The sequence below is a fragment of the Mustela nivalis genome (genome assembly GCF_964662115.1).
Source record: "Mustela nivalis genome assembly, chromosome: 19".
Classification (NCBI taxonomy): domain Eukaryota; kingdom Metazoa; phylum Chordata; class Mammalia; order Carnivora; family Mustelidae; genus Mustela; species Mustela nivalis.
In genome coordinates this window covers 10,309,097-10,321,590 of record NC_139038.1, presented here as the reverse complement: position 1 = coordinate 10,321,590, position 12,494 = coordinate 10,309,097, and the positions used below count along the sequence as shown (strand labels likewise).

The 12,494-nt window shown below is 61.7% G+C and overlaps 1 protein-coding gene across 2 annotated transcripts in view; it reads right to left on the bottom strand.

Moving 5' to 3' along the window:
* ELN (elastin) overlaps window positions 1–11,778 on the bottom strand; it is a 31,476-nt gene extending 19,698 nt beyond the window's left edge. The window contains exons 1-7 of one of the 2 annotated variants that reach the window (XM_082712633.1): window positions 11,458–11,778; window positions 5,488–5,538; window positions 4,379–4,408; window positions 3,865–3,897; window positions 1,756–1,785; window positions 543–578; window positions 90–182 (exon numbers count right to left, since the gene is read on the bottom strand). In XM_082712633.1, the coding sequence (XP_082568759.1) occupies window positions 90–182; window positions 543–578; window positions 1,756–1,785; window positions 3,865–3,897; window positions 4,379–4,408; window positions 5,488–5,538; window positions 11,458–11,539 (355 nt within the window). In that variant the 5' untranslated portion in view covers window positions 11,540–11,778. The remainder of the gene's footprint in view (window positions 1–89; window positions 183–542; window positions 579–1,755; window positions 1,786–3,864; window positions 3,898–4,378; window positions 4,409–5,487; window positions 5,539–11,457) is intronic. The other variant, XM_082712634.1, reaches the window with a different exon arrangement.
* Window positions 11,779–12,494: the final 716 nt, after the last annotated feature.

Here is a 12,494-nt window from a genome sequence, read left to right as displayed (position 1 = left end):
CCACCTGCCTCCCGGGAAAGGGTCTAGGCAAAGCTGGGAGCTCACAGAGGCCATCGGGCTTACGGCCTGTCCCCGGGGGTGACACTCACCAGCCTTGGCTGCCTTATAGGCCGCAGCAGCTCCCGCCGCTCCACCGGGCACCAGAGCCCCCGGGAAGGTACCTGCGGGAAAGGCCCCGAGTCCTGCCGAGCAGAGGACCAGGTGAGGCTCTGAGCCCCAGCCCCGCTGGGCCCTGTCCCTCCCTGGAGGCGCCTTTCAGGTGGCTTCCATGCCCAGCAGCGACCCCCGCTTCCCCGGGCCAGGTTTGGGGATGGAGAGCAATGAGATGGCCCCTGGGGCTTCTCTGCAGCTCTCGCCCCGGACCCAGCTGTGACCTGCTCAGACCCTGGACAGCTGCTCCAACATCACGGCCACGCTAGCGCCCAGGACAGGCCCAGCACCCCCCCCATCCCTGAACCCCAGCTGCCCTCCCCACCGAACAGATGCCCTGGGCTTGGCCTCTGGCCCCTCGACGGGCATGCTGCCCGGATGTCCGCACTAACCTGCCCCCAGGCCAGCGCCTGCGAGCCCACCAGCACCTGCGGGAAGAAGGAGACCAAGCCGGTGAGGAGAGGAGAGGCTGGCGTCGCTCTTGGGCCTGGGAAGGGTCTTGGGGGGGGAGGGGGATTAGGAACCAAGCAGGACCGTGTGCGGTGCCCACAGCCAAGCTGGACTCCAGCAGGTGGTACTGAGGGTTCGATCCTGATAAAATAGGGACCCGCCACTAGTTGCCATGTAGAGCATTGACCCACGCCCCTTCACACCCCCCAAGCCAAACCTTGCTTCCCCTAGGCCTGTCAGCAAAAGGGGGTGCCCAGCAGGGGTCTTACCATCAACACCCCTCCCCCCAGGCCTGGGCTACTTCCTCATAGGGGTCCCCAGGCTCAGCTCGCCCCTCCTCCCCTCTATCTGGAACCCCCTTCCCTCTCCCACCATCTGTATGTCTGTCCAGCCTGTCCTGCTGTCCAGGAGCCTTCTCGCTTGCAGACGGATGCTAAAATGTTTATGAGAAGCCGGACGGGTCCCTCTGGCTCTCTCCTTCCCACATCTGGGCCCAATTGCTCCTTCTCCCCCTCCAGAAGACATTCCTCCCACAGCTTTGGCCGGGACCGAGGGGGGCAATCAGGTTGGAGTTCACCCCCGAGCCAGGTTTGTTTCCAATTCTGTGAGAATCCCTTCCTGCGAGCTCCAGTCCGCAGCCCAGGGGCAGGCTTCTCTGGGGACAGGCCCCAGGCACGGGGGAAGGCTGAGCCCCCGAGGGTCGACCTGGCTTTCCCTGGGTGTGGTTCCCCTTCCCATCCTGTCTCTCCCTCGTCGGAGCGGGTCTGGAACTCAGCCGGCCCCTCTGAAAGGTGGGTCTCTAAGCGCCGCCCCTCTCCCTATCAGGCAGGTGCAGTATGTGCCCAGCTGGGTCTGTGTTTCCTTAACACCGAAGGCCCTGCCCTTCCTCGGTGCTGCCAGAGGCTCTCAGGCCGAGCCCATTTCCTGAGCTCCAAGAGGGCAGGCAACAGGCTCAGACCTTTCCTGCCCACAGAAGGGCTGGGAAGAGAAGCTAGGAGCCCAACAGGAAGTGGGAAGAAGCTGGGGCTGGTGGGGTGGGCAGGCCACCCTTCTGCTCTGCCCTTTTCCCATGCTCCCCCGCCAGCTGTCTGCTCCCGGGGTCACCTCCCGCATGACCAGTCCCGCCCCTGCTCGCCCTCCTCCCCGGGGACTCACCTGGCCCGAACGCCCCCAGGAGTCCAGCCCCTGGAAAGGAGAAGAGAGGTGAGGAGCTCACTCTAGCCGGGGGGAGCCCAGGGGCCCGGCCCCCGGAACCCTCTCTCTTCCCGGAGTCCCAGAGCCCAGGGAAGAGTCACTTCACAGTATCCCCACCTGCAGAATGGCCAGCAGGTCCCCGACTTCCCGGGGACCCGTGGGCTGGGGAGCAGAAACCACATAGTGCGTGCCACCTGCCAGGGCACCCAGTGGGTGTCCCCCAGCTCCCCCTGGTCCTGCCCGGCCGGCAGCTGGCCCCCAGCTGGTGCCGGCGGGTGTGGGTGGTGCCGCTCCCAGCTGCCTGGGCCCCCCCAACCGAGAGTCCAGGCAGGCCCGGCCCACGGACGCCCGCGTGGAGCGGCTGCCAGCCCACCCACTCTCGACTTGTCAAGGGATGAATTGTTCCCAAGCACGACACGCGCCGTCTGTGCCCCGTTTCATCCTGCCTGGGCAGGCCCGGACGTCCCTGAGGCCAGGCCCTGTGCAGCTGCTCGGGGAGGGGCAGGGAGGTGGGCGCTGTGACCAGAGCTGGGCCTTTATGGCCCAGGGTGTTGAGGCTGAGAGGGGACGATCTCGGGCCCTTGCCGTCAGAAGGTCATGTTCTGACTTCCCTTGTGGTCTACTTCCTCACCCCGAGCCTACAGTATTTTTGGATGTCTACACTAAGTCTTTTACCCGTGAACACCTCCATTTAGCTCTCATCCCTGATTGTCCTCTGTGGGCCTGTGTCCCGGTCCCGGTCTCCCCTCTGGTGCTTTATCGCCACCTGCCACGGGTTCTCCTGCTGCCGGTGGGACCCACTCACCGCGCCCCCCCTGCTTTGCAGTCTCGACCCCCACGAAGTAAAGTCCTTAGCGGGCTCTCCCGGCTAAGCAGAGTCCTACTTCTGCACCTCCGTCGCCTCCCTGCCCTCGGGGACCCTGTGAGGACGGCTCGCCCCTCCAGGAAGATGGGGTGCAGGTGTTGGCAGACCCAGCAGTGAGGCCCCAAGGCTCCTGGCCTCGCAGACCCCTACAGACCCCAGAAGAGCCCTGGCCCAGGACTCCTGCTGTCTTCTCTCTCTCGCTCGCCTGGCCCAGCCTTGGAGTTTCACAACCCAGATGGGCTTGTGGAGAAGTGGGATCTGGGTCTTGTGGACTCATCTGGACTTGGACCATCGAACGCTGAGATTTCGTAAGAGCCGTCGCATTTCCAAAGTGTCCTGGAGCCTCTGGCTTCAGAGCCGGGAAGACGCGGAGCAGGGGGTGGGGTGGAGGGGCTGGCCAAGCCTACATGTGCAGCATCTCACGCCGATGGGGCCATCAATCTGGACCATTTCCTCCACCTGCTCCTTATCTGCCAGTGTTTCCCAGAGGGACCTACCCTCCCCCTTTCCTGGGGGGTGTGTTTTTTGGAGCTGATGGGGGACCTCAGTGGCAGATCCGGGCCCCATGGGCAGAAGCCTGGACAGATGGAGCCAGATCTTCTTACTGGAAACCTCCAAGGTCTAGACACAGCTGGAAGAGGCCTGCCTGGTCGGCAGGGGAGCTCATCTGGGCCCAGCATCTGGGTTTGGGCTGGGGTTAAGTCCAGGCCTCGGTTTTGGGTCAGGGTTTAGCCCGGGGCTGGGATAAGGGCTCCGATGGTCACTGAGGTCAGAGATGTCTAGAAGTTGGAGAAAGCTTGGTCTGGGATCAGGGGACCATCCAGGCGGGGTCTGGAGCCCACCATCGGGGTTAGCACCAGAGTGACATTCATGGGCTTGGTGGTCACTGGAAGGTCTGGCCCTGCTTCCCCCGCCCTCCAACCCCCACCCCCGGCACTGGGGGCTGTTTCTGCAACCCTGTGCCAAGGGGGCTCTCCAGGAAGCTGGGCTCATGGGTATTTGCAGGGTAGACCCCAGACCCTCCCCACCCTGGATGGAAAACATCCAGCCTCCCACTCCTAGAGGTCCTGGGGCCCAGCCCCAGCCAGAGTATAGCTGCTGCTCAACACCCCCCTCCCTCCTCTGGCCTGTTGCTTCCCTCCCTGGATTCACAACTTTGGAGGCCCTGCCCTGCCCTCCCCTTCCCCGGGGGCCTCAGGTCTTACCAGTCTTGGGTGGTTTGCCTCCAGCCCCCAGAGCTGCAAAGCGGAGAGATGGGAGTGAATGAGGAGACCCAGGCCGAGATTTTTCTACTATTTCTCTCTCTGGGGCAATGTAGGGGCGGGGGAGGGGGTGGGTATCTCACTCCCCAGGTCCTAGAAGAGCTCATGGGACCGGTCCTCCCGTTCAGCCAGGGAGCTGCCGGGAGCCCGGGGTCTGGATGTGTGGGCGGGAAGTCTCAGCCCTGACTTACGGTTTCTACTGTCTCAGACTCCGTTTCCCAGCCCCGGAAGACCTTGCAGGGGTGTTGTGGAGGGTCCAAACCCGGGGCAAAGGAGGCTACCAGGGAAAGAGGCTAGAGGAGCGATTTGGGAGGCCAGTGGGTTCTGGCGAGTCTCTCCCAACTGGACACTGTCCATAGACTGAGGGATGTCTAGGCTTTCTGGGTTCTGAGCCCGGGGGACCCGAGTGACAGCTGGACCCCATGGGCGAGGAACCAAGTTCGGATTCTGAGCTTACCTCCTCCTCCCAGACCTCCGAGACCAGCACCTGTGTTGAGAGAGAGAGAGAGAGAGGGAGAGAGATAGAACCATCAGTGTCTCTGCCAGAAAGCTGCCCACGGATCCATGGTCAAGTTCCTCACTGCTTAGCTGCGTGGCTTTGGGCCACCCTTAACCTCCGTGAGCCTCAGTTTCCCCATTGGGCCAACAGCCCAGTGCCTCTTTGTGTCTGGGACTGACCCGGCAGCTGCCCTCAGTCCTGAACCCTCAGATGCTTTTTTCTTTCTTTTTCCTCCCTAGATCATCTGTTTATTATGAAAGGATGAACCCAGGAAAAGGCCAGATGGAAGAGGGGCGGGGTGGGGTGCGGGGGGGCGGGGCAAGGTTTGGAGGATGGGGCGGGGCTTCCACGCCCCCTATGGGCACCTCCTCCTGCTCGTCCCGGGGTCCCCCTCTCTGGAAGTGCCCCTCCAATACTTTCTAAGTATTGAAAATATTACTTTTGATTTTTCAGTCTACTTCAAAGCATGATGCTTTTTTTTCTTTCTTAAATTAAAAGAAAACGTGCCAGAGCCACACCATTCTCCCCCTTATCTTTCCGGGGTGTTCCCAGTCTCCAGTTGCACGTGGTCCCTGCCTTTATATTGTTAGCAGCCGGAAAAGCACTGTGCTGTCCAGTTGAGCAGGTAGGGCACTGCTATATTTTTCAGTAGCCGTATATTAATTAGGACAGATTTGACTCAATCACACCTTCCAGTCAGGGGGGGATTTTTGGTTTATGCCTTTGCAAATAACCCTCTGATAAACCTTGTACGGGATCTCTCTTTTTCTCTACCTCTGAATTATTTTCTTTGAACGGATTCTCAAGAGTGGGTTTCATGGTTTGAGGGGGCAGGATAAAGCTGTCCACTTCCGTACAGCCTTGCAAGCAAATGCTGTCTTCCATCTCAGAGAATTTATGCTGGAGTCCTTGTAGAAGTGTCACGCAGACGACTTTTAGAGTGGCTCACGGGTCTGCGGCGGGAGGCGCGCCCGTGTCCTTCCTGTCTGCGTTGCCATGGGGCGCAGCTCTTATGATCTGGTCACAATCTACCTTACCTGGGTGCATGGAAGTTTTGTGTACCTTACCTGGGTAAAACACGCCTCCAGGAACTCCACCAGGAACAGCCCCCGGAACCCCTGGAAGTAAGTAAGTAGAGTCCTCCATCAGCCAGAACTTAGGGGAACCCTAATGAAGCTGAGGGCAGAGGACTGTAGACTGCTGTGTCTCTGCAAAGAATGTCGGCCAAGCAACTGATGATCGTAAAGCCTTTTCTCATTCACGCTCCTCAAGATGGCCCCATGAGGTTGGAAGGGCAGAGATTACTACTACCTTTGTTTCAATGGATGTAAAATCGGGCTCAGAGAGGTGAAGAGGGGTGCCCGGGGACACACAGGTGGGAAGAGACGGAGTCTGGATTCAAACCCAGACCACCGCTCTGAGCGGGATGGTGGGCACTGTGTTACCTGCTTCTCTCCCCGTTCCCCGGAGAGGGCCGGGCAGGGGACTGGGGCCGGGAACCTTCTGCTGGGTGGCCCGTTCTCTGCAGCCTCGAGCGGCGTGAGCCTGGCCCGGCCCATCGCTGTGGGAGGGCCGGCCGGGCTGTGACAGCGAGCAGTAAGGAAGTGTGGCTTCAGGGAACACAAACACAGCCATTCCCACACTGATAGGATGGCGTGAGGTCAGCGTCCTCGGCCACTGGGCAGCGACGGCTGGGTGGGGTTCTGGCTGTCGGACGCAGCGCTGTCTTAGGACGTGCCGGGGCCCAGAGGGGGACACCATGAATGACCAAAGTGAATAGTTTCCTAAGGAAAATCTAATTCACTGGCCAGGCCAGGGGCGGTCTGCCCGGCCGAGATCACGAGTTCATTCCCCATGGACCCGCACGGCTCTCGCGGGGGAACGCCGTGCTGCTGGGCGGCCCCAGCCTTGACCAGCAGCCCTGCCAGTGCTCCGGCCAGGGCCCCGGGACCACCCTGCCGACAGGGGCGTGGGTGGGGTTGGGGGACAGGGTCGGGCAGCCCTGCGGTGTGTCTGGAGACCTTATGACAGATGTCTGGTCTCCGTGGCCTGCCACAGCTGGGCCTGCTGGCCCCATGGCCCTGTGAACCGCAGAAACAGCCCAGCAGGGCGGGGAGTGCCAAGCCGTCATGGTTACCCCGTGCCAAAGCTCAGTGCTTTGTCACTCCGGCGCCACAGGCCCCCCGGGGCCTGTCACCCAGACCTGGACTGTGCAAGCAATCAGGTCTGAGCCTTGGGGGACGCAGAGTGGCAGGGCAGCAGCCTCCGGAGGCTGGGCCCGCTGGGGAGGAGCGCTTGGACGCTGTCCTCTGCTGCCGACCTCGCGCACAGCCTGCCTTGGGCCTTTGATGCCTCCCTTGGTCCCGGGCCTCCAGCTCTGAGCGTGTCTCGTGCCTTGCCCCATTGTAGTCCGGGTCTCTCTCTGCTTCGGCTCTCACCTCCTCCCCTCTCCCTCTCGAGGACAACAGCAACCTCTCCCCACCTCTCTGCTCTCTGGCTCCGGGCAGGCTGCCGCAGGAGCTGTGGGGGGGGGGGGCTCGGAGCCAGGGGCTCGGGACACGCCCGTCTGGCCTCTAATCCTGGCCGTGCCACTTCTTAGGTGCCACTTCTTAGCATCTGCGGGACCTTGCACAAGTCAATTAACCCCTCAGAGCCCCAGTTTCCTTGTAAGCAATGGGGGACTGATAACCTCGGCTTTGCAAGGCTGTCGCAAGTTGTCAAAGGGTTCAAGGGAGGGACCTCCTGCCCTTGCTCTAGCATACAGTGATCACCGCCTCCCCCCCCAAAAAGGAGGTGAGTCTCTGTCCATGCTTTGCTAAGCAGTGCACGGCCTGGGGGAGGTGTCCAGCAGATAGTCAATAAACCAGCCGGTGAATGAGGTGGAGGGGGGGTCAAGGATGTTGCCTATGGGTCGGGGTCCAACCTGTTCTGTCCCCAACCAGCCTGGGGGCCCCCCACCTTGGGCTTGGCTGAACCCCGACTTCCTCTGTCGAGGTTCTGCTCCCCACGCCCATTGGCGGCTGCTGGTCCACCTGTTCTCTCCCCAGACCTGCCTCTCTCTCTGCAGCCGTCCTGGCCTGCCCCGGGCCCCCCCGACCCCCCCATGATTCAGATCCCAACAGCGATTGCTAAACTCCGAGCCTGAACCATGCCGGCCTGGGGGAGCTAGAGATATTTTGCTCCCTGTTCCACACGGAGCTAAGGGAGAAGGGGGGGCAGGGCCGAAGGATCCCAGCCCCCCCTCCTCTCGCCAAGTGCAGGAGAGCAGAGAACAGATTAAGGCTGTCGTCCGTCAAGGGCCTCCAGAAGGGCAGAATCCACACCCCAGCCGGTCATCTCCCTCCTCCCCTCCTTGGCCAGAGCCGTGCCTCCCGCCAGGAGCGCCTCTCTGCGACCCAAGTCCTGCCCTTCCTCCGAGACTGATCTCAAATTCTTCCCCTCCTGCCTTCTCTGAGCCTGTGGTTCTCACCGCTCGGCGGGCCCAAAGCCGTTGGCTTGGAGCACGCTTGTCTTGTTTTATGTGGGTTTGGCTTGTTTTGCAGGCTAGCCCATGGTGGAACTCGTCTCTCTCGCCTCCTAGACTCTCAGAGATCACAACAGTCTTCTGGCCCGGGCAGAAACTCCTTCCGCAAACATCGCCCTGGGCTCCTGCTTGCATGCCTCCGGTGACGGGGAAGTCACCCCCTCCCGTCTCCACCTGCGGAGACATCTTCTTTCTGCTGAGATAGAAGCAGCCCCTCCGTCTCTCCAGAGCCGCAGAGACCCAGCCTCATCTCTCATCCACAGACGGCCTCTCAGGGCCCTTTCTTTCAAGGTCTGACTCGAATGCCGCTTCTGCTATGAAGCCTTCCTGGATTTCCCAGAACCCTTCCAGACACCCCCGGGGACCCGCAGTCCTATCTGCTTCCTCCATCACCCATGCGCGCTCCACCCAGGAGACAAAACATGGCGTGAGTAGCGAGAGGGAAAGTTAAACCATAAAAATATGCACTAATTGTAAGAGTCAGTCGGTCCAAGTAAACACATTCTGAATCAGAAGATGAATCGTCTCAGAAATTCACATTCCCACAGTCCCCTTATTTGATGTGACTTTGGCAGGAGTCTCCCCCTGGTCCTCGGAGATAAGTAGGGCAGGGATGTTTCTCCTCATTTTACGGCCGATGAGATGAGGCGCCTGGCCCGGGACTCACAGTGGACCCCGGTCCCACTCAGGGACGCAGGGCCTTCCGTCTGGGCCCTGGGCTTCAGGTTCAAAGACGTGGAGAAGGCCGTTTGGGAATGAGCATAGGATCAGGAGGCCTTGGCAAGGGATTCTGCCAAGCCTCAGTCCAGGGGACTGGCGGGGGGAGCAGATAAGACCTCACGAAGCTGTTTATTGTTTGCCTGGAGAAAGGCTGCCAAGGGCTTTTCGAAAACAATCTGTCCTCTAGTGGGTGACTTTGTCCTCTCCCTCCCCCTGGGCACGTCTGCCTTTCAGCCTCCGGTCCCAGCCAACTTGGAGAGCGGGATTAGCCCCCCCCCCCAAACCGCAGGCCATCCGCCCCGGAGGCTCATCTGAGTTACCTGGGCAGTGTTTACAAAACCTCTACAATCCAGTGCCCTCCTCGGACCAAATAAAGCAGGAATTCTTGGGTGGGACCCTGGTATCAGCGCTGTTTAAAGCCCCCCCGGTTAACTCCAGCCGGCAGCCAGGGTCCGCAATCTCAGTTCCAAATCATCCTTAGTTCCGGAATCAGGAAAAGAAAAGGCTGATAACATTTCTGGGGCACGGGGGAAAGAGTTCTCCCCGATGTCATTGTTTTCTGTCTCTTTTTAGATGGCATGGGGGTTAGGGGGCGGCTGGTCCTCCAAGCTGCTTTGGACCCACCCTGAATGGGTGTAGACAGCCCTTTCCATCACAGTTTTCCTAGGGAGCCCCCTAGGAAATAGAATATTTTGGAGGTGGGGAACCCCTGGGAGCCTCTTGGTGGGTGGGGGCAGGCGTGGGGGGAGCTGGCTCCCCAGGAGAGCTGAGCAGGAGGCTGTGTGTGTGTGTGTGTGTGTGTGTGTGTGTAGGTAGACGGCCCCTCCCACTCCGCCCCCTGATCTAACCCTAACTTCTCTCGGAGGCTCTGGGCAAAAACCCCAACAGATGTCATGGATTCCCACACCCCATACTGGGACCCAGTCGCTCTACCACCAGGGACCGAGCTGAGACTTAACGCTTGCAAAAAAAAAAACCAAACAAGGACAGGGGAAGGTTAGCGGTGTCACCGAGGACACAAGCAAGGGGTGCGTTCTGCTCAAGGGCGTGCCCACTCTGGAAGACTCATCCCTGGGCGTGCTCCTCCCCGGAGGCAGCCTGGTACCCGGCCCCCGCCCCTCATTTTTTGGCAGAGAACTGGCTGGGGCTCGCCCCCCAACCCCCCGGCTGCCTTAGCCCGTTTCAGCCTCTATTTCCCTATTTGCAAAAGAGGATAATATTCTCAACTCCCGGGATTTTTGAAGGGGTTGAATTGTCATGCTCTGGGGAGGCAGGTGCTCAGGGGTCACACCTCCGGGAGCGGAGAGGAGGTTCAGGAAGGCCTAGAGCTGCTGCTTTTACGGGGGGCCCTGGGGTGGCTTGTCCTCTGGGGCTTGTCTCGATCCCCCTGCTGGACCCCCCTGATGGTGTGCAAGTCCCCCTGCCCCTACTCCAGGTCCGGGAGCTGACCCCCCCGTGCTGGAACCCTCTGCTCCCAGCAGTCCTGCCCAGCTAGGCCGTCGCACGGAAACCTTGCAGCTGCCCAGCCCCTAACTCCAGCACCCCCCGGCGTGGCCCTGCCCCCACTGGGCCCCCCATGCTGTCCCCCGCACCGAAGGTCTGGTTCTTACGGCAAGGGGGACACCCCCAGAAAGCTGACCCCACCCAGGCTACCCCACCAAATGGCTCAGGTATCTGCACCCCTCTCTTTCCATGGCCACGAACACCTTCGGGGGCCCCGGGGGGGGCACTCCTGGGGGCCCTTGAGGTGCGTAGCAGCCCCATGGCGGGGTACCCTTGTCCCCTGCGGCAGAGAGCATGCCAGACGGTCCGGGACTGCCCCGAGCCTCTGCCAGTGGCCACCCTCTCTCTCTGCCAGAGGATGAACACCTTCCCCGGTTTCCCCGATCCTCATTCGTGCTCTGGACCGTGCACACGCACACACACGCACACATGTGCACAGTGACCCTCCACACCCGGAGAGTGCGTTTCCCAGGTGCACATGCCTGTCGGGTGGCAGACTTGTGCACACGCTACCAACACTATAGCATACCTTACAACTCCCGCCCCAACACACGCACGCACACACGCACACTTACACCTGCTCAGGGATGAACTTGTGAACAGACATTCCCCCTCTCCTGTCTGATGACACACCTGGGCATACACATACATGCTCACCTGTGTGATCGCGTGCCACACACTCGTTCCTGTGCACGTGCACACACTCACACACATGCTGGGATGCCCCCCGCCTCCTCGCCAGGGACAGACCACGGCAGCGGCTTTGCAACCCACAGCCCCGTAATCCACTGAACTCTGACCTTCCTCAGACAGGTGTCCTGACTTCCCCGGGGGTCAAGGAACCTGTTGAGGTCACACAGCTCACAGCGGCAGAGCTGGCCTCCAGCCCAGGTCCCCCCCCTCCCCGGGGCACATGTGCGCACCTACTGGATCCACAGGTGTGCAAACTGCCGGTGCCCAACGACCCAACGGGACCCCCACCGGCCCCTCCCCGGCGTGCTCAGGAGTCCCCCCTCCCCCCACTGGGACAGCACCCCGGACAGAGCAGGGGTCCTCAGCCCCGTTGGGGCGGCAGAACCAGGACTCGGTTGGGACCATCCCGAGTCTTGTGACAGGTTCCTCCTCAGCACGGGCTGGCTCTCGGGAGGGGCGGTTCCAAGGATCCAGTGGCCGAGGGGGCTCCGGCCTGGGAACCCCTGGAGGACAGCGTGGTGAAGGGCGCCCTCTGGACCACCTGGCTGGGTGGCCCCCCCAGGGCTGCCGGCATCCCCGGGAGCAGGGTGAGGCCTACCTCCAGGCTTCGAGGGGTGGGCGATGGCCAGCAGGAGCAGGAGGACTCCGGGCCGCAGGGTTGCAGCTCTCAGACCCGCCATCTCGGGGAGGAATGCCCCAGCCCGCTCTCTGCGCCTCGTTTTATCCCCAAAGCGTAATTGCTGCCTCGGAGAGGGAAGGAGGGCGGGCGGGAGAAGGGGGCGGCCTGGGGGAGGGGCCGCGGGGAGGGGGCCTGGGGGAGGGGGCCGCGGGGAGGGGGCAGTTACGAAAGGCCCGGCTCACAAGCCTCCCAGGCTGGGTCTGACGGGACTGGACTGTGGGCTTTTTTCCTTAAAACACACTCACGCGCGCACGCACGCGCGCACACACACACACACACACACAGTCCCCCCCATCTCTCTCCTGCTGTTCTCTCACTGTTGGCCCTGTTCCCGCCAGAAAGTGCGAGGGGGGCCTCTGCCAGGACAGCCCTCGGGAGAGGAAGCAGGAGGCAGGGCCCTGCAGCCCGGCCAAAAATCCGGCCCCAGCCAAGGCCCGAGTGGCCAGGCCCCCGCCCCTCCGGCTGGGCCCCGGGCCCAGCGTGGGGACACGAGCCAGCTGTCCCGAGCCTCTGCCCCCACCCGGCCCTCCAGACTCCCCCAACACCCCCGGGTCTGGCCAGAGACGGTCCCTGCCCGAAGCTGGGGAGGTGGGGTGTCGGGCAGGTCTGGGGTCCAGGGCCTGGGGCCAATGTCTGCTGAGACTGAGGGCCTGTGAGCAGAATGGCCTGGAAGGGGAGGTCATGTTGGCGCTGCCCCGTGGGGCATCTGGGGAAAGGAAGGGAGACCCTGACACACTATAGGGCTCCATTCTTTATAGGCTTAGGTCACCGTCTCCTGCCTGATGTTGAGGAGGGAGTGCGGGGCAGGTCCGGGATCCTTAAGTGCAAAGGCAGAGGGGCTGCACCAGGGGAATGCCTGGGAATTAAGGCCATGTTGGCGTTGTCCCCTGGAGCATCTGGGGGACATGTGGGACCCCCTGACACACCACAGAGATTCCATCTGTCATGGATCAAGG